This window comes from Erpetoichthys calabaricus, chromosome 16 (genome assembly GCF_900747795.2).
Source record: "Erpetoichthys calabaricus chromosome 16, fErpCal1.3, whole genome shotgun sequence".
Taxonomy (NCBI): Eukaryota; Metazoa; Chordata; class Cladistia; order Polypteriformes; family Polypteridae; genus Erpetoichthys; species Erpetoichthys calabaricus.
The window spans coordinates 12,637,925-12,660,946 of record NC_041409.2 but is presented as its reverse complement, the minus strand read 5'-3'; the positions used below and the strand labels follow the sequence as shown (position 1 = coordinate 12,660,946).

The following is a 23,022-nucleotide window of genomic DNA, read 5'->3' as shown; positions in this document are numbered from 1 at the left end:
TATGTCCACCTTCTGTGCCAATTCAAAGTCTCCCACTGTTCACATGGAGTCAGAGGTTAAATCTCCATCTTGCCCCCCCCCCCCTTGATTTAATCCATACAAGGATTTTTGAAGGAAAAAAAAAAACACAGGTAAGTGCTCTCCTTCTCACTCCCTCCATTTCCCCTCTGAACAAACAGTACAGTTTGCCCAGAATGTCTCTCTTGCTTTTAGGGCCAGCTTGCAAATGTTGACAGTATTTTAGTTTTGGTAAACTTCTTTAGTCTATTGTCATGTTTAGTCACCAGCAGTAAAATGATTAATGCAGACACTGAACACTGTTGGCAATGTTCAGTAGCCTTTGCCACTCCCTAATAATAAATACAGGAAGAGGGTGAACAAGTGAATGTAGAAGCTGAACTGCACAGCTATGAAACAGGCTCATCTTTCACACAGACATAAAAACCATTTGTGAGTTATTTTCCTCTTCTGTTCACCTGAGATGTGTACCTTGCAAGTTTCTGTTGATCTGGCTTCATATATAGCTGCATAATGTTTATAAATTAAAAAGTATGAAAATGTTATGCTAATTTTTATTTCATATCAAATCACACTATGGATCATAGATTTAAAACATTATTGGTAAAAAGTATGACATATGAATTAAAATCACCTGTAATTCCTTGTTAAAATCTCTAAAATGTAATATTGGTAGGGGAGGGTATGGTAAAGAAATGTCACCTTTAGTTGTGAGATGTAACATTTTTTACTATTTAATAACAAAATGAGGTAGTTATATTAAAACACTGTAAATCCATGAAGTGGTACATCAAGAAAAAAGGTTAAGGATAAGGACCCCCACTGAAGAAGTGTGACATGACCTTTGATCATGTATGTGTCAACAGTCTGCTATAGTTAAGCCTCTGCTTTAATTAACAGGCCTACTATAATCTACAATTATGCTATGCAACTACTGTTAGCAGTACCAAGGTCCATGTTCATGTTCAAGTTCATGTTCTTCATATCACGGAGTTTGTATTAGTTTCAGGCCCTGAACACATGGTTCAAAATGTAGAGAGTGTTTATCTTAAAATGTTTGGAAAACCCAGATCTAAATGATCATCAGTCTTTAAGATAAACAAACATTAATAAAATTTACAAATCAAAGTATTTGTTTTGAGTTTCATGCCTATTGAGTCTGTGTTCTTTATATATTTTTTCATTTTTTATAATCTAGTATATTTTACATACTTTCCTGAAGGTTTAGATGAGGGTTTATTAGATTGTCCAAGGTTCGAGGTCCATGTTGTGAGAGTGGAGAAGGGAAACCTGGAATTAAGCAAGCAAACATCCACAGCTGTTCTTTACTGCAATTTGTTTGCAAAGCTTGCATCCACAAAAGAAAGAGGCGAACACCTTCTCTTCGAATCTAAAAATTTAAAAAATGTGAAAATAAAATTACAGAAGCTGCTGCATTACAAGCATTTTTATTTCAATTGGTTTGTTTCACAATAATTACTATGACATTACAATTAAAACAAAGATGAAGGATGATTAGAAGACACAACATTTTGCGTGCAAGGAAACAGGAGGGTGTATAGTTTGCTAAAGGGCTGCGGTGATTAGACAGTACCAAGCTGAGTAAGAATTACTAAAAAAGCGTAACACTTCAAGGAAGTTTTATATAATAAATTAAACGTGTATTGATTTGCACTCTTCCTTGCAACAAAACACTAATGGACTAACATTAATGAAAGGTGTACATTTTGGATTTTCATTTATGCAGCCCAAGCATTCATCTAACTGAGGGCACTATCATCAAATTAATAAACACAAAAAGAAAAATACCTTTAAGGAATTCCCAGTGTGAAGGAGTTTTTTTAGAATAAGACCTGTAAAAAACACAAATAAAAGAGTTTCACAGACAACTTCCGGCATGCTTATTTACTCAACCACCTCTGTCAAAGACTTACTTTTCACAATATAAATGAAACTTGTAAAGTGCCAGAGGACACATAAATGTTCATATACAATTTATTGTAGAGGTTATTTTAATACAAGAACTTTTATTTTGGTTTCCATAAAACTATCACAATTTTATACAATGCAACAATAAGGTACAACTTTGTCTTTGTTCTAAGTAAGCAATTTAAGAAATGGTGGTCTCTGCCGAAGGAAAGTAAAAAAATCACCACTCTTTTAGGCTAACCTTCTGCATAACATAAAAAATAATATCCAGAGAATAGCAATCATACAAGAATTTACACCTCACCACATTACATTTTTTCCTGAGTGCATCACTTTTTTCATTGTTTATTAATATATTTATTTATTTAAAGTTTGTACCAATAAAGCATTAAAGTATGCTAGTGGAATGACTGCTGTCTTTCCATTTCATTTTTCTGGCTGTTATACTCTTATATTGGCAAATGTATTACTTAATTTACAGTACTAAGTATTGCACTTTGCGAGATGATTCACAATTAATTTATGTATAGCTGAATTAAACAAAAAAACTTTAAACTTTGCCACCAAAGAATTAGAACCTTGCAAAATCAGATGCTGGGATTTTTTTTCTTTAACTGCATTAGCATTAATGTTTCACATATACCTTTTTAAAAAAAGAAAAGGCAAATGACAATGTGTTTTATATAAAGTACTTAGTCACTCTTTGCATTATAGCAACGGAGATAATAAATCTGTTGAGTAATGTGTGTTTTGATTTTAAATTTGTTATGGATTATTTCTAAGAAAATTTAAGGGGGAGTTAACAATTTCAGAATCTGCGTTCAGGAAAGCCATATCTTCTGCCCTATCTGACATCACACCAGTTCAGTTTTTGATTATTATATAATTAAGCAGTAAACATTTTTTCAGCATTTGCTTCAGTCCCTGTTCCATAGTCTCTGACAAACAACTTATTTAATTTTTATACCTCCAGTGCTGGAACCTTACCTTTGTTTTGATCATACTGTCAGCATCTTTTGTGTACAAGTCCTATACTTCTCTTCAATAAATAACTAATCCATAAAAACATACAGCTTTTTACTATCTTATCCCTTTTATGATATAATCATGTGGTGCCCAAAAGTATATTATGATCTCATTAGCCCGGCAGCAGATATCCAGGAAAAGCATTGTGCCTTTTATTCCACGATTTTCTGTAGATAACCCAATAATATTCAAGATGTGGGGTTACTTTGCTCCTAATTTAAAAGACACCTTAACATAGGGCATCCTAGAATCTTACTTAAGGTAGACAATGAAAACTCAGTTCCAGAACCCAGATGTTCTTTTTTGTCACACGTGTGCGCATAGGGAACAGTTTAAGAGCTTGGATAATTGTAATCTTCACTTGGAAAGCCAGAGGGTGCTGTTGACTAATGTTCCTCACTCTCCCCTCTGTAGGCCGGAAGATGGACAACCATGACACCTTGGACGTCACTTCCAGATTCCGCCCGCCTGGACCCACCTCTTCCTGACAAGAACCTTTATCACCAGAAACAACGCCATCTTAATCAGTCCATCTTGGAGATTTGCATTATCGCAAAATTTCTTTTCTTTTTCAATGCTCTGTACCTCGCATTTTATTTGAATATACGGGGTTAGCCTTTATGGTGCACCAAAGATTTATTATCTCCTTTTGTCTCTTTACTACAATTTATGAGATTACTTCAGATAAAAGTTGCTTTCTACTCTCTACACTGAATACTAAAGTGGTTCTCTATTCAACACAGTACCATGCACTTGTATACTATACCTGTTGAGACAATGGTACAAATGTTCATGTGAACAGTGTTTAGCCTTTACCTATCTTATACACTCCTTGAACTTCACCCTTCAGAGTTCTGCATACTTCTACCAATGCAATTCTTTAATATGCAGTTCCATTAATGTATTAATTACAATATACATCTTACATCACAGGTGTATTTTTCACTATTGCATTTATTCTTTATTCCTGAACCTTTAATTAAACTCTTGACTCTGTAGCAGTACAGTAGATATTCTTCTACTTAGTATTTTTAAATATCTATTGTGAAGCCTGGGCACATACAGCCACCCCAACTGGACACAGACAGGCAGAAACACAAGTACACCACAGAACGCACTTTTATTTTTAGTGGGGAAGTGCTTTCCCTTTGCTCCCCACTACACAGCACAGTCCTTTCTTCTCTTCCAATTCAATTCAATTCAATTCACAGTCCTTCCGCCTCTAATCCTCCCTTGCAAGCTTCGTCTTTCTTCCTCCCAACACTGGCTCCTCAAATGGAGTGAGGTGGCTCCTTTTATTCTTCTCTTGGGAGTGCTCTATGTGGCTCATCAGTATTATCTGGAATCAATCCTAGGTGTGGATGAAGTCCATTGTAGTTCTCTGCAGCACACCATGGCAGCCCCCATGGAACCCAACAGGGCTGTACCAAACTCCAAGTTCCAGCATGCCCTGCGAAAATCTGTGGTGCCACAATGGCTGAGGCCACCTGTTACACTATGCTGATTGCTAGTCTTCAGTTGTACTATAACTTCTTTAGATTGTGCTTATAGTCTGTTCACTCTCAACAATACTGAATTTATTTAAACTGCATATGCACTCCCCTCCACATTTGGTGAGTAAAATGGTTATAAGGGTTATAGAAAATTCACTTTTTGGTCAATGTTCTTAATCTCACACAGAATGAGAGAAATTCAACCTTTAATAGAAGTAAATTTATTCTGAGAAAAAATAATCCCTCATCAAGAAATAATTCTTTTTTAACAAACCCTCATGTGGCACAATTAGTGGCACTCCTAGAAATTGTTATGAACAAAATGTAACAAGCATTTTTCCCCCCCATCTATATCTTACTTTCAAATGTTGATCAAAGTGTGTATGAGGGTTCAAGCTGTAATCTATGACTTCCTGTGTTACTGGGGTATAAATATGAGGTGTAGTGTTGATTGGCGAATTTCAGCAACGTGTTATTCGCAGCAAATCTGCTGTGTTCACATTTGCCCTTGTTTGTCGATTTACTGGTAATTCGGCCAGTTTAGGAGAACATGTTTCCCCAGCGCCTCATAATACTTTGCAAGGCCAGCGCGACATCTCCTGGAGCTGTAACAGCCATCGTTGGATAGTACACCCCCAAGGGTATATAATGCTGATCATTTGCATTACAGACTGTGAGAGTTAGTCAGTTTTAGAACAGATAAGTAAGTAATTCAGGTTCTCAAAATTTTATTTTTATGATACATATACAGAATAAGTTATCTCTGCTCATCACCAAATGTGCAGATTGATCTTAGAGTTCCACGTCAGTATAAGAGAATGCATAATTAGACACACGGAGATAAAAAACAAACCTTGAAGGAAGATGACCTAGAACCCCGCAAACAAAGGATACTCTATGAAATAATAATAATGAGATAATATGATTTATTACTATTTACAAGTCATTTCTGCCTTTTTGATAAATGAAAAAGTACAAGGCATCAGCACAGACAGTTTGGAGAGCCTTCAGCGTGACTTCAAAAAATAGAAAGAGCCAGCGGCTTCAATCATGATACTCCACTTTGAATTTTCTGTCTTTAAAAGACTTACATGTTTTTTCTGACTTTTGACTATGATTTTGGAATTTCCGCTTTGTTTTGATAAAATATACAATTGCATATCGCAGACTGTGTTCTTTCTTCTTTGATCTCATGGAGACACGGTGGTGCAGTGGTTGCCACTCAGCTCAGGTCACCATTTTGGTCCAGTATAGTTGGCAGACATTTCCCTAGCCCTCTGCGACCCTTTAAAATGACTGAACCATTATAATCCAGTCAAATCTAGTTTAGTTAGTCCTTCCCATTGACACCAATGCATTTTGTCGAGTTTGGCGATATTCACAAACACTTCCACAATTTCTCATTGGGGTTCATTCATCAATAATTAGGTGGCACAGAGGTTAAATTCTCTCATTCATTTATCAACATGGGAAAGATTTAAGAAATACCTCTTCTGTCATTTAAAAACAAAAGTCAATGCCTGGAGTTTGCTAAATGCTACTGGAATTTAGATTGGAACCATTTCCAAGTGGAAATTGAGATTTTTAGCAACAAACAATCAAGAAAGTTTGGCAGAAAAAGAGGAATGGCTATACTGAAAAACATCTGGTGTCCACTGTCAACTATGGTGAAGGATCTGTAATATTCTGGGGCTGTTTATCCTCTAAAGGGTCTGGGACCTTGTTAGGTTACATGGCATCATCAAATCCATGAAACAGTAGAAGATTTTAAATTTAAATCTAGCTGCTTCTGTGTGATGCGGGTCGGCCCCACGCTACCAGGTCCTTCCTGGGAGCCACTTAAGTCCACTACCGTATGCTTAATTCTGTGTTACACCAGCTCTCACTCACTCCTGGTTTTCTCTCTCCTTCCTTTAACCTACATTCTTTTTTCTTTCCTTTTTCCTCCTATTCTTGTGCGGGCTCCCCCTTATATGCCTCCATGGGTGCAGCGCCTCAATCATGCACCGCAGAAAGCCAATGAAGGAATTGAGACAGACCGCACCCTCATATATAGGTGCGTCTCACCTCAATTACTTTACCAACCTTCCGCAGCTGTGCAAGCATGCACATCCACAGAGATCAAGCCGGCCAGATAATTATTTATTTATTTAAAAAACGGACACTAAAATGTTAAGGTTCCAGTTTCTAAGGAGGGTGCCAACAAATGTGATGGTGCGGTTCGGCTACCAGTTGCATCCTGAGTGCCTTACTACTCCCGATAACATACCCGAGGGATGAGCCAGTGGATGAGGACAAAACACATATAGCAAGGGGTAGTTACATAAAGTGTATCAGTGCTTTTATTAAAAATAAAAAAAAAACTGTGTCCAAAACAGTGCACTGCTCCTATTAAATAAATAATCCAACAGATATATGTGTCTGTGGAGGTTAAAAACAATCGAGGTTAAAAACAAGCAAATATTCCTGAAAAATGAGGTTAAAAACATAGGCAAGAAACTGTCCTTTACAATTCAGAGCCCTGGTGTCTTCCTTTTAAAACTGATATCTCTCTGTCCTACCCTAATTGGGCCCCAAAGCACAGAGAGACGTCCATCCAACAGGTGCAGACAACCTTTTATCCCAGCCTGTGTCCCTGCCGCCAATCTCACAGCATTCCATGGGAAGCCACCAAACCCTGCTCTGCTTGCACTGCTGCCAATACCTGGCTCCTCCTTGTGACAGCGCACTGTACTCCCACCTCTGCCAATCGCTGGCTCCTCCTACCAAGTGCACACCCCGAGCATAATGTTTCGTCTGCCTGCTTCCTTTCCTCTAGCACCAGCTCGCTCACTCCTGCCTCCCTCTCTCCTTTTGGGCTTTTTCTCTTTCCTTTTCACTCTTTTCTCATGCCAGCTCCCCATTATATGCCTCCACGGGTGCAGCGCCTCAATTATCACTGCAGAAAGCTGAGGAAGCAATTGAGACGGACCGCCTCACCCCAATTACCTCACCAACCTCTCACAGCTATGCGAGTATGGAGACCAAGCCGGCCATTCAATTACTTATTTAAAAATAGGCCACCTTTTTCTGATCCGTGGACCCACTATATCACACTCTGCCAAGAAACTAAAACTGGGTCGCTGTTGGACCTTTCAGCAGGACAATAATCCAAAACATATATCCAAATCAACACAAACATGATTAAAGGAACACAAAATTAAGCTTCTGCCACCTCATGGCCACCTCAGTCCCCAGACCAAAACCCATTGAAAACCAGTTGAGTGAGCAGAAGAGGAGAGGGGCCCTGGATGATCCCGATAGATTCTACAAAGAGGTATGGTCTCAGATTGTCTGCTCTGTATTCTGCAACCTTATAGGAGATGACTCTGCTGTTTTATTGGCAAAGGGAGCTTGTATAAAGTATCAAATGTAGGGATGCAATAATATAATTATAAATAATTATTTCCTTACGAGCAATTAGTTTTTCTCAGAATACATTTACTTCAGTTAAATGTTGGATTTCTCTCATTTGTACAGTGAGAAATTAAGGTAATTCACCAGAAGGTGATTTTTTTTTTTTTTATAACCCCTTTTTACTTACCTTTCCCAGGGGTGCCAAAAATTATGGAGGGGACCATGTATGTGTATAGTTTTTTGTATTTCAAATTTTAGATCTTTGAAAAATAAGTATTTACAAATAAAAACTTGAAGAGGGCAAATTAAAATTTCAGTAAGCACGATTGTTGTTCACATAGATAGATAGATAGATAGATAGATACTTTATTAATCCCAATAATTCACATATTATTATTATCTGAGAGGAAAGAGAAATAGGAACTTATGAACATACAGTTCCCAGTCTGAGTGATATTACATTTCACTAATGAGAAGAAACAAAACAATACAAGTTCCCCTGTTAAATGTTATGAACACAAAATTCTAGAAGAAAGGCGTAACAACCATATAAGACCAGTGATAAAAACAGTGCACCCATTTTCTTTTATCATTATTTTGTCAATTACAATATATTTTAAGACATGAGTCCAAAAAAATGAATGTTTGGTTTTAAAAATGCAATTTGCCAAATGCAAAAATTTGAAAAATTGCTTTATTCCAAACTTTATTAAACATCTTCACAGTGATGATGTGATAACTGCATTACAAATGTAAATATATGCATGCTGCATATGCAGTGTTCGATTTGCCTCACACATTGGATGTTGGAGCAGGGAATGATGTTACACTCGAGTTGACCATTTCAGTAAAACATTTGGAAAACCAAAACAGACACTGCAAGGAAAGCTTATTGTGCTTGCTCTTTCATAATGCATATAACTACTAAATAACACATTAAACATTATTTTGTGCACCCAAATTCCATAGAAACATGTCCAGAACAGTACAGTGTGTAGGACTAATTTAATGAGATACAAACAGACAGAAGTGGTAATAAACAGTATAATATCACAGCTTTCACTGATGCTGATGCGCAATGTAGCCATCTTGATTTTTGAGGTCAGGGTTGTTAAGGCTCTCACACCTTTCAGAGTTCTCACTTATGGGAGCATTCTAGTTGAAACGTCCTACTTGGAACTCTGTAATTTAACTTCCAAGTTCAAATGGAATGCAGAATTGCATACACCAAGCAATTTTTGAAGCTCTAATGTATTCCTTTTTACCAAAGACAGCATTTATGTGAAATTAAAATACAGTATATGCTAACTCAAAACTACATTAATCTTCTCTTTCTTGCAAAACATTTAACATTTCATAAACCATGGTCTGACCAATTTATATGTGAGTTATCTGTTCTGTAGTATAAACCTTTAACTTAATTAATATGAACTCTTGTAAAATTATTTTTTTAAATTACCTTAAAATAGGCTCTTCCATCCATTTGTACATAAAATTAATAGTTTTACATATTAATCTATTGTACAATTACATTCATTATTAATATATTCTGTAATATATAGTATAATGATATACTATATATCATTAATATATACAGTAGTGTAATGAACATTTTAGGATAAAACGCCTCTGAATATTTTCTTTAAATAATGAAGAAAACATTTACCTATGCTGTGGAACTGCCATCTTCCTTGTATTCTTTCAGGGAGAAGCTGCAAAATTTTCTATAAAAATAAAAGAAGATTCAATTAAATGGTAAATTATTTAAATTCTAAGTATTTTTAAAGCAGATTTTCAATATAAAAAACATGCACTCATTTGCAGCCCTGTTAAATTCAATTAAACAGCTGGACAGTCTAGGGCTAGTTACCATGTTTTCGTTGCAAATATATTTATCTAGGTATATTCACATGATGCATTAACAAACAACTTTGAAAAGCTTAACTTAAAATCACAGAATGATCTATACTTCTAAATATATAATATGGGGCCCGGACCACAGCCAGAGGTGGATCTTAAAATCGCAGCATTAAGAACAATGCAGGAACCAAACTGCAATGCTCAACCAGTTTACCATTGGGAACACAGATTCTCAGTAGCATGCAGTCAATTTGAATTGCTAGCCAACCTAGCAACATTTTTTGGATGTGTGGGTAAAACAGATACAAAGAGAAAAATAAATGTAATCATGGAAAAAAGTTTAACAAACAGTTTAAATATATTCCTAGAAAAAAAATCTTTTTGTGCTACGATATCTAGCATATTCTTCTCTTTCTAAGAACACTGCCCCTGTTCCATTGAGTGACATAAAAGAGGTCAGGAAAAAGAGTGCAGTTCAGTGATGGTGCTCACTAACAAAGGAACTTCATCTCCATTTACTTTCTTCTAATCGGCATGGTGGGGAGTATCAATGGCTACAAGCCTAGATAAAATACTGATTGTAAATGTGCATTTTTTTACAGTTTTGTTGGTTTTGTCCAAATACTTAAGAACATATTATAAATGTTCCTGACACTGCCTTAGAAAAGATAAGAGGAAACAGTGACGGTTTCTACATAGTAGTAGGTTATAAAAATGCAATAACAATAATACTATACTGCACAACTGTATTACAAAATGTAAGTTGTATTATGTGTAACAAAGGGAAGCATACTAGAGCAAAGGTTTAGAATTGGCTGCTTTAAGAATTCAGCATCCCTTGTTTGCCGTCTGTGTTAAGTATGCACATTCTCATTTGGTCTGCAGAGGTGGCTCTCCAGGAACTCCTCTTGCACCCCAAAATAAGCATGTTAGCTTGATCAGCTAATCTAATTTGTCCCTGCGTATAAGTGTGCAAATGAGTCCTGCAATGGACTGCTGCCCATCTAGGGTTAGTACCTGCCTTGTAGCCTCATTACAGAGGGATATACTCCCACCCATGTGGCTCTGAACTAGATCAAGCAAGTTTAAGAATATTACGATTTTTATCGCTGAATGAATTCTAGATTTTTTTTAATTATTATTTACTGCAATAATTCTTTCTGGATATTTAAAAACTATTTCTAATCTGTATTTAACATGTATTTCTTTTAAACTATACTGTACAACAGTTAGGTAACACATTAAATATCCATTGAAATAAACATGTTACTTCCCTAAACACAGTATGTTTATTTTACCAGGTTTAACTAATTTAACAATATCTGTCATTCTTGCTTTTCACTCTGTCCTGAAATGGAATGCAATGTATGATTGATATGAAAATTATAACAACTGCATTTACCTCAAATATAAAAAGGATAGAATCCAATTCTTCTCTTTGGGATTTATGACCTATGAAGTTCAAGCATACATGTTAATTACAAATACAAAATGAAAATGTTTATATTTCAAGAAAAAAAAAAAAAGAATGCATGTAACATGCACTAAGATTATGTTTTCACTGAAGGCATTTCTTTTATAAAATTGGGAAGCAAATGCCTCCTCAGTATAATATGCATTAAACAGAAAAAAAAACACTATTATGCAACATTATAAACACAAAAAGATGAACACTCATTACTATATAAATACCAACAGCATAATAAAGTCACTTTATGCTGATGTCAATGTTAAGCATTCTACCTCATTTAAATAATATTCATAAAAGAACTTTTATTAAGTTAACCGTATGCCTAAAGAAAGTATACCTATACTAGCATGAAATGCAAAGTATCACCCAAGAAGCAAATGAGAAAGGAAAGAAACAGCAATCCAGAGATCAGCTATTTATTAAAATCTGACACTTTTTGATCTTAATGTGTGATCAGTTTATTTTTAATCAATTGTATTTTATATTTGTGAGCCAGACATATGTAAATTACTAGAACTTTTTTGTATTTTTGACTAATAATAACCTTATAAAATACCTATTGCATGCAGTACCGTGTTAGTGTCATGGACCTCTCAATTAACACCCAATTTAAATGCACACAATGTACCAACATCAGAAGGAGGTTTCCAAGGTAAAAGGCCTCTGGCAGGTTAGATCAAATGAAGGAATGTAGATAAAGGGTATTAAGAGTCTGATAACACAACTTCTGATGAATATATAGCTTTAAAAGGCTAGGGTGATCAGGACTTGGGAAGAGAAATGATATTTGGCACATGCCATAGCAGTTTAAGATACTGTTGCCACTAATAAGATTCAACCCAAAGGCTAAAAAAAAAATAAAAATTGATAGATATTAACTATTTCCTAGAGATTTTCCAAATAAGATAAAAATATACATGTAGTCTCTTAGATGATGCGATATTGCTTTTAAGAATTACTGCAGATGATCCATTAAACAAAGTTTAAACTTTAAGGCATACCTTAAAGTGAACTCTTGTCAACATAAAAATCTATATATATATATATATATATATATATATATATATATATATAATATAAATTATATTATATACATATATACACACACATTTGTCCACACCTCTCTCTTTTGTTAATGGGGGACATGTGCACTGACCTGAGCTAGTATTTAAACTGATGTAGTCACTACCCGTTTGCGTTTTGTCATGGCACGCACACACACTTGACTAAACTTTAGTACCATAAACAACCCTTTCAATTTAAACTGTAAAGAGTGAAGGAAAGTTGATATTGGAAACAAGTGAAAGATACAGTAATCTTCTTAAACAATAGGCTACATTAGTAAACAAACACTATTCAATCATGAGACTAATTTACAAGATTAGCATTCAAAGCAACAACAAGGTAAACATAACAGTCTGCAGAACTGACGCACACTCAGTTATTTTACATGAGGAAACATAGCCCAAATTCAAGATTGCAGATGGCCATAGAAAAGCACCATTTAAAACTCAACTTGATTAATTAAATGCAAGGAAGATTCAACTGTTAGGGATTTATTCTCACAATCATTTCTACTTTAATTTTTCTTAGTATATTCCTTTTCATTCACTGAAGGTATCATCTGACACAAGACAAGGGCTTTTTATTGCTTTAAAACAATGTATTTCCTTTTTTATTATTGTTATTTGAAAAGAACGAACAGCTTGAAAATATGATAACTGCCATCCCTTAGTATTTTGGGCTTTGATTAATCCCCATTAAGAAGCTAAGCAGCTGGCTAGGCTTTAATGGCAGAAGCCAAATGAACACTTTCAGTAAATACAAATTACTCATTCATTGATTTTTAGGGTAGGGTGCTTCAGCATTTCTATGCAAACGTTGTGCTAAAATACTTTACACGGACACAAAATCAGATACATGAACTGCATAACTATACAGTAATTAATAAATACCTAAACCACTTCTTGAAAATATACTGCTATCTATGTTAGCAGTTTTAACTCTTACATGACAAATTCCATTCAGAGAAACTGTCTCAACCAGTGCTGAATTTCTGCCTTTATCTACCTTAAACTCGATGTAGGTAAAGATTCATCACATTAGAAGTACAGGAATGTATTAATTGTTATTAAACACATCAACACATTGTGAAAAGTACAATTAACTGTATAAATAATTTACTATAAAAGGTGAGCTGAATTTAATTTACTTGTAAAGAAGTTCTATTGGCAAAGCAAACTCAAAACAAATTGGTTATTATCCTTCCTTGTAACAAAAAAATAAATAAATAAATAAAAAACTAGGTAGCTTTAAGAAAGGAATCGACTTCTTTTGCTGGAAATATGAAATTTCATACAAAAAAAATAACTTTCCAGAAACATCGTTCCTGACATCAAAGTGAATAGTTTTTAGTTTAGCTACCATACAAAGTCTACAGCAAGGGTTTTCATAAAACTTATTTTGTCACAAATATACCATAAAATTTGCACAGAAGTGCCAATATTCTGCATAAGCAAAATGGTAACATGCACTTTCCAAACAGGGTGACTTAGTCATCAAAATTAGGCCATAAATAAGCTAAGAACTTTCTTGCATAATGGCCCTCTTAGAAGCAGGTCCATTTTAAGTGAACACAGATGATGTAGAATGTTTCAAGTGCAATGAACCAGAAGAGACTGGTTAATCATATACAGAAAGAAGCATATGGAAAAAATATAATCTGCAACAAGAAGAAACTTGTATGGTTTGAGGTATGGATATTGCATAAGGTTTCGTGAAGGTCCTGTAAAATAGTTGATAACTTTAACTACTACCAGTACTATATTCATTTGATTTTTCTTACAAAATTTATGAGGAGATAACACCTATATTAATTTGTGATCTCTTCCCTTCACAAGATGTTCTTAAACCCAAATTCCTAAATGACCATGTGCAACAACACAAGCACAAAACAAGGCTGTTGTGCAGCCTCACACCTATAAACATTTATACTACAGCCAAGTTTGAGATCAAAAGCTGTGAAACAACTTCTGTTACAATATGTAGTGAAAAATGGTTGATGATCTGTAGGCTTAATTGATCACTAGAAAAACACTTCACTATACTGTAACATGTACTGTAAGAAGGCTGTTGTATATTTCTGTGTTAAATCCACATATGTACAAAGTCAGATGCTAAGCCACTAAACTGACCAAGAGTTGAAATGAATTACAATCAAAATTGCAAAGCAGAGCAGTCCAAGAAAACTTAAAATTAGTACCTGGTGAAAAATGTAAAATTTAGTACATTTTTAATATATACAGGCATTAAAACATATGTACATATATAAAAAAAAATTCTTAACAAATCCCATTGGCAGAGCAAATCAATCTCAGCAGCTATTGCTGCTTTAACTGGAATCTGTGTCCTGCTGAGGGTGAAAAGTTAACACAGAAGGAGACTGGCAATGAAGCGAAGAACACAGTCAGACTTCTTTTAAAATGGCAGAATCTCACAAAAAATATAAAGGGTCAAATTCCATTTGAACAAATTACTTTTTAACAAATTGCATGTTTCAACAAATGTGTTCAAAATTGTTTTGGTCCTCTTCAATTTCCTATAGAACTAATGTTAAAAAACACATTACAGTGAAGTCTGTTTTATCTGCAAAATTCATTACAACAAAGTCATTTTTCATAAGAAAGCAGCAAAACATGCATATTTCCAAGCTCTGCGGAACAGCCAATTAGATTGAACGTTTAAGTCACTTGGTTTACTCAATAGTTGTTATACTCTTGCAGTGGAGGAGAGTTCACGAAGGACTACTGAAGATCAGAGGCACTGTGGGTGTATAACTGTCAATCAAATTTGACTTCATCTGTACTAGCGGAGCTCTGGCGTGCATAATGGACACCAAGTCTAATAATGCTGACTGCGTGCTATGGCCACACAGGGACACTATGTAATTAAAGTAAATCTCACTGCCCTTGATGCTAGCAAGAAGAAAATAGATGGTACCATCAAGTACAGCATTCTGTAGTCAGCTTTGTCAAACATATGTGCCAAAAGACCACTCTATTTTCCAATTCCATTATGAAATCCCTGCTATAACAAATTATTTTTTCAGGCCCAAGCACTTTGTTCTAACGAAATCTGTCTTGTATACACACACATATACATATATACACACATATATATATATATATATATATATATATATACACAGTGGTGTGAAAAACTATTTGCCCCCTTCCTGATTTCTTACTCTTTTGCAAGTTTGTCACACAAAATGTTTCTGATCATCAAACACATTTAACCATTAGTCAAATGTAACACAAGTAAACACAAAATGCAGTTTGTAAATGGTGGTTTTTATTATTTAGGGAGAAAAAAAAAATCCAAACCTACATGGCCCTGTGTGAAAAAGTAATTGCCCCCTGAACCTAATAACTGGTTGGGCCACCCTTAGCAGCAATAACTGCAATCAAGCGTTTGCGATAACTTGCAATGAGTCTTTTACAGCGCTCTGGAGGAATTTTGGCCCACTCATCTTTGCAAAATTGTTGTAATTCAGCTTTATTTGAGGGTTTTTTAGCATGAACCGCCTTTTTAAGGTCATGCCATAGCATCTCAATTGGATTCAGGTCAGGACTTTGACTAGGCCACTCCAAAGTCTTCATTTTGTTTTTCTTCAGCCATTCAGAGGTGGATTTGCTGGTGTGTTTTGGGTCATTGTTCTGTTGCAGCACCCAAGATCGCTTCAGCTTGAGTTGACGAACAGATGGCCGGACATTCTCCTTCAGGATTTTTTGGTAGACAGTAGAATTCTTGGTTCCATCTATCACAGCAAGCCTTCCAGGTCCTGAAGCAGCAAAACAACCCCAGACCATCACACTACCACCACCATATTTTACTGTTGGTATGATGTTCTTTTTCTGAAATGCTGTGTTCCTTTTACGCCAGATGTAACGGGACATTTGCCTTCCAAAAAGTTCAACTTTTGTCTCATCAGTCCACAAGGTATTTTCCCAAAAGTCTTGGCAATCATTGAGATGTTTCTTAGCAAAATTGAGACAAGCTCTAATGTTCTTTTTGCTTAACAGTGGTTTCCGTCTTGGACATCTGCCATGCAGGCCGTTTTTGCCCAGTCTCTTTCTTATGGTGGAGTCGTGAACACTGACCTTAATTGAGGCAAGTGAGGCCTGCAGTTCTTTAGACGTTGTTCTGGGGTCTTTTGTGACCTCTCGGATGAGTCGTCTCTGCGCTCTTGGGGTAATTTTGGTCGGCCGGCCACTCCTGGGAAGGTTCACCACTGTTCCATGTTTTTGCCATTTGTGGATAATGGCTCTCACTGTGGTTCGCTTGAGTCCCAAAGCTTTAGAAATGGCTTTATAACCTTTACCAGACTGATAGATCTCAATTACTTCTGTTCTCATTTGTTCCTGAATTTCTTTGGATCTTGGCATGATGTCTAGCTTTTGAGGTGCTTTTGGTCTACTTCTCTGTGTCAGGCAGCTCCTATTTAAGTGATTTCTCGATTGAAACAGGTGTGGCAGTAATCAGGCCTGGGGGTGGCTACGGAAATTGAACTCAGGTGTGATACACCACAGTTAGGTTATTTTTTAACAAGGGGGCAATTACTTTTTCACATAGTGCCATGTAGGTTTGGATTTTTTTTCTCCCTAAATAATAAAAACCATCATTTAAAAACTGCATTTTGTGTTTACTTGTGTTATATTTGACTAATGGTTAAATGTGTTTGATGATCAGAAACATTTTGTGTGACAAACATGCAAAAGAATAAGAAATCAGGAAGGGGGCAAATAGTTTTTCACACCACTGTATATATACATACATACATACTTACATACATATATATATATTTTTTTTTTTTTTTTTTTTTTGATAACAGCATGCGTACACTGTTTTACAATATGTGTGTCTAATCTCAAGATGCAGATAAATCTCAAGAACATTACTGGTTTGAAAATGGACTATTAGGTTGTATTTTTATTTTCAATAATATTGCTGTTATGGAATTAATTACTTTGAAATTCAAAACAAAAATGCTTCTAGACAGAAAACTGTTTGGACTGGAAATGCACATTTTGATCCCTCAATTGCTGTATCTGTATTGCTTGTCAGTTTTTTCAGACTTACTATTAATGGCATATATTTGTAACATTATGTCTTACTTTGTTAAAATGTAACTCATAAATTCCACCATAAATAATTTTTGTTAAAAAGTAACATATTAATATATGTTATAGTTAACTGATAGTAAACAATTACCTTTCTGTTTCAGGCTGACTTCAATGCTCACAAAATTTTCAAAAAACACATAGTAGATATGAGAATAATTATGGTCAAAAAAATGCTTCAATTCAGTTGACTCTGCATTTTCTGTGGGAGGAAAAAAAGACAAAGTAAGAAATTTGCAACTTTGTTAAATAAGACTGTTGTAGATACAGCTTTGTATTGCGTTTGGAATCGTACATACTAACTTAAAACTCAAGCAAATCTGACTCTTATCAGAAGTAGGTCTGGAGCTTGCTGATTAACAAAGTTTTAGAGAACTATTGAATCATTATGAGCCACACTGCAGGTAATACACTAAAAGCAACCCTGCAGATGAAATGTAAATATTGAGTATGTAATTGTTCATAATTAATTTCCTCTTATATTCATTTCTAGATAGGTGACATTCTTTATCAACTGCCATGGTTAATGTACCTCAAACAGCAGGATAAATGAGATGGTGTACCAGATGTGCAGCTTGCACGTGTGTGCTTCTCACCCAGCATTTAACTTTACACAAATTTTAGAGGAGATCCATTTCGGTCTCAGGAAAGGCTTAGAGACAAGTTAAAGAAGAAAATATACAAAATACACAAGAAGAAATGACCTCTCTCAAGGTAAATTTGTAAAAGTAAACTAATTCAGAATTTAAGTAGCACAGAATGCTTTTTTGTGTTATGACAGACAAGTTTACAAATTCACCAATGCTTTTCAAATTTTGAAATAAAAAAAAAACTTTTTACATTGTGCTCTGTTTGAGATTTCTCAATGGAAATTGAACGATTTCCAAAAATTTCCCTGAAAGATAAGTGCCACATATGAACAAAAGCATTCCTCTGGAAGCCAGGTAATTTCATGCGGACAGACAGACAGGGTGCTCACAGCAGGTGCTTATTGCATTATATACGAATGCACCTAAAAAAATGTATATATCGACACTGTGTGAGATATTACACCTTTGTATACAGATGCAGAAGTAAAAAAAATTAAACCCAAAAGCTATCACATAACTTAAATGAAAGGAATACAGCCTAGTGCCAACTTACAGCTCTATTTGGGACCACATCTTTCAGCCACCCTTATTTTCTTTACTTATAGCATGCTAAGTGAAACCATGGCAGACTTCGACTACTGCTTTAGAAAACTGCTCAAACCAGGTAATGTGTAGTTAGGATCTATTACATTAATGAGTAACTTTTTCATAATGGTTGAAAGAACACATTATGCAAGGGATAATTTATTGTAAAATGCGCTGCATCACCTGTACCTTGGATGTTATTAACAAATTTGCTGTGCCGCACACAGGCTTGGTGTAGAGGTCTGGATGAAATGTAGTTATTTGCTACATAACAATATTGACATATAAAATGAATGTGCATGCATTAATGAAGTGGTGAGCAGGCAGACAAACTCTGCATCAGAAAGAGAGCTTTTTAAGCAATTATGCTTTTACACTCAGAAATGTGTCATTTGTTTGCATAATTCAACAATAAATTAACATAGCAGTAGAGTGTTACAAGGTATCTTTTGCAAAGGTATGTGTGAAGGTAAGCTTGTTAGATTGGCTCCTCTTCTGAAAAAAGGCTTTGTTTAATTTATTAATATTAATGCTTTACTTCACTTAAGTTTTGTTGCTAAACACCTAACTTTATATTATGCCACCAAAATGGCTGATAAACTGAAACTAACACTGCCTCCTTTACTTATAAAACCCTCTCTCTTAAAAAGGTATAAAAATGCAAAAATCACAAAGCAAAAAAAGAAAATCAAAACATCACTTCTACAGATGGATATATACAGCTACAGTTCACTTTCCCTTTTCAAATAAGCTGTATGGCTTTTAAAATGACACTTCAGTTTCTAACACCAACAGGAGTAAATGCAATATGACTTATATGTTAATGCCAATATTATTACCAAAGTCAATATCAAACATCTTACAAAACAATGAAGATCATTGCTCAGTAACACATTTTGGATAACAGATCAAGATGAAAGCAAGCTAAGTAAAAAAGAAAACAATTCTGGACAATTCATTTGACAATTTCCGAATAAAAGATTAAAACAAAAATATTTACTATGATAACCTCAATTCAGATCTTTTAAAGACTGTAACTAGGGGGGTAAATTAACTGCTTTCTTATAAAAAATTCTGAAAGTGGCGACACTCTAGTTCAACATATTCCTTTATTATAAACAAATATACAGAGGCTGAATATGGACCTGGGGTATGTTTTATGTGGTTGAAATAATACCAAAATGATTTGCTAATATTAAATCCTGAAGTTGTAATGTAAAAATTAATTAAATAAAGCTACAGTTGTAATATGTGCTTGGATGTCTTTATTATTCATAAAAATATGATCTGATCTTCAGCTAAATCACAATAACACACTACACCAACATAATCTGCTTAAATTAATTAAACGCAAACAACTGCTTTTTCTTGTCAATATACCAAGCATTTATTAAACAATTCCAGAGTTCACAAGCATTTTCATGTAACTGTATATTACTAATTTACAGACTTCCTGATCTTTATTCCACTGCAATACCTTGCGTAGTGGGAAAACAGGCACCAGACTGCACACTGGGCATCTTGCAGTTAGGGACCAACTGGGATCAGAAATGAAAGATGTTATACAGACGGGAACAGACGGAAAAAAAATTAAAATTTCAAAAGAAAAGTGGGTTTTTATTTACAGGTGTACATCAGATAGTGTCAGGTGAGCTTTTTACATAGTCCACAACACAAATGACACACAAAACATTGAAGCAATGACCTAAAATTATTGAAACTATACAATATTTACAGTGAGTATGGCACGAAAGAAAAATGAAAATGAAACAAAAAACGATAAATGTATATAGACAAAAAATTGCAGTCTTCCTCAATAAAAATGCAGACAGGAAAATGCTACACAGGTCATTCCATGTCAAATCAACGGATGTTTTAGAAATTGTACGTACTTTGGTCTCAAAAAATTCTGAAAAAAATAAATAATCAGGCGTACCCATGTTATCCAAGAGACACCTTGTAAAATAATTTTGATGCAAGATCAATACTTTCTGAGATATGGCCAATTTTGACACGGCTTTATTTTTTCATCAATTTCACAACACCATATCCATATCTCAAGAACTAAACCACCTAGCAGGCTCAAATTTTGCACACTGGTACCATTATATGTATAGTATGTAAAACAGAATCAAAATGTTTGGTCCAGATGACACCACTTGGTAAGAGCAGACAATCAAATATAGAAAAAAAATAATAATTTGCATCTTTGGATTTGCCATGCTTAAGCTTTCATAAAGCATACTTCTAACTGATACAGCCTGCTAAATTTTTGTTCATGTTTAGATACCTACACAGGGCTTTTCAAAAGCCTATAAACAAATAAGAAACTGCATCGGGGTTTGAGCAGCAGACCTCTCAAACGTGAAAAAATCATTTTGGTTCCAATTTTCAGAATGTCCGGACAATTTTTAAATTATTTTTCCTGTATTCTACATGGTCCCTTCTTTCTCAAAAAACAAACGTCTTGCTTTTCTTATGAGAATCTCTCATTTTTATTTTCCATTTTAAACATGGGTTAAATTCACCATTTGCCAGTAATGATAATTATTAAGTTCTTCATTACTAAATTAGGTATAGGATTAATGGGAAAAATAAATCACCAAAGGCACATTAAACACAAAACATGAACAACAGCTGTTTGATTTAGGAGTAAAAACAACACTAGTTATGATGAAATGTTAACATCTTGATAGTGCAGCAGCAGGAATATTACCCTTTCCATTTCTGTTTCAATCAAAGTGCAGAGTGTAGGGCATCTTTGTCTTTGATATCAAAATGGTACCGCTTCCCACTGACCGCTGTAGGTGCACTAAGCAGTGCAATGACACACTGTAATGACACCCAACAAACATCGTCTCTAGGTGGCCAATGGAAAGACTGTGCAGGATAGCTTGGATGCATGAAACATATCGAGAGATCAAGTGATCCCCTTCACTTGTGTCATGAATCACACCAATGCAACATTTTTCATCATACATGCACCCAACATAGCCTCCAACAGGACACTGGTCTAACACGAGGGACGCATCTGATCCATTAGGAGTGCGATTGTGAGAGGGTAGGATCTCAACTGCTGCCTCAGTGGTGAATGTTCAGGGAGTCAATTGACTGTCTTCACCAGACACCTGGCTAACTCTGAATCTGCCATCTTCTTTAGGGATACAACATATAACAGTGGTATTCTCAGGTACCAGGTACTCTTTTGGCCATGAAGAATCACATTCTCTGTTCAGCAACTTGAGATAGGACATTGTCATTTGATATGAAGTAAGCTTGTCATTTGTTTTGATAACTTACTGATTGAAAACACAATGATTACCATTATTGACATATGGCACCTGCGGTGGGCTGGCACCCTGCCTGGGGTTTGTTTCCTGCCTTGCGCCCTGTGTTGGCTGGGATTGGCTCCAGCAGACCCCCCGTGACCCTGTAATTAGGATATAGCAGGTTGGATAATGGATGGATGGATGGATGGACATATGGCACATTCAGCCGATGTTTAAGATGGAAAATAAACATTAAAGATTTGCAGAAGAAAAATAAGGTTTGTGTTTTAAGAAAGAAGGGACAATGTAGAACAAATGAAAAATACTTAAAACATAATCTGCACATTTCCACAAGCCATTAGGGTGCTCTGAAAATGAAACCCAAAATGGTTTTTTGGATTTTGAGAGGTCTGCTTTTCAAACCCTGATACAGTTATTGCTTTTTTCAGAAAGCCTCTATAGTTATCTAAATAAAGGAAAAAAAATCAAAAGTCTATGTTGGTTACAAATATGCATGTCTGAGACTGAAACAGTGCTAAGCCAAAAACTCAAAGTTTTGGTCGGTTTCAAGGGTCTGCTTTGACCATGCATGGTCATCTAGACCAGGGGTAGGCAATCTCGGTCCTGGAGTGCCACAGTATGTGCAGGTTTTTGTTCCAACCCAGTTCCTTAACGAGAACTCAATTATTGCTGATGAAGCACATATTGCTTAAGTGACATTTTAATGCTTCATTTTAGTGGTCTCGCTTGTTAAGGTTCTCCAACCTTAATTGCTTATTTCAATCTTAAACTGCATTCAGTGTTTTAATTGCTCCTTATTAGTAATAAGATGTAAAACAGGGGTAGGCAATGTCAGTCCTGGTGAGCCGCAGTGGCTACAGGTTTTCATTCCAACCCAATTGCTTAATTAGAAACCAATCATTGCCAATCTCAGACCTTATTTAATTTTATGGCTTGTTAGTCTGTGCAATGTAAGGCTTTTATATCGTAGATTTTTTTCCTTTCCAAGGATATCATCCAAATGATTTGAAGCCTAAAACAGATCATTTTCAGTCTGTCACATTTTTCTATTAAGTGTTTTATTAAATCAAACCGTGCATGATGAACACACACAGATGTAATTGGAAAAAAGCTAGCTGGAGAACTGCTGGCTGCTTTGTCTTTTACATCTTATTGCTAATAAGGAGCAATTAAAACACTGAA

General features: G+C 35.2%; 1 protein-coding gene across 1 annotated transcript in view; it reads right to left on the bottom strand.

Annotated features, from left to right (window-relative positions):
• Nucleotides 1-23,022, bottom strand: part of ralgapa1 (Ral GTPase activating protein catalytic subunit alpha 1) — a 243,709-nt gene that overhangs the window by 208,780 nt on the left and 11,907 nt on the right. Inside the window, 5 exon segments of the mRNA XM_028821562.2 lie at nucleotides 1,231-1,408; nucleotides 1,828-1,871; nucleotides 9,529-9,586; nucleotides 11,125-11,174; nucleotides 17,467-17,577. Coding sequence (XP_028677395.2) covers nucleotides 1,231-1,408; nucleotides 1,828-1,871; nucleotides 9,529-9,586; nucleotides 11,125-11,174; nucleotides 17,467-17,577 — 441 coding nt within the window.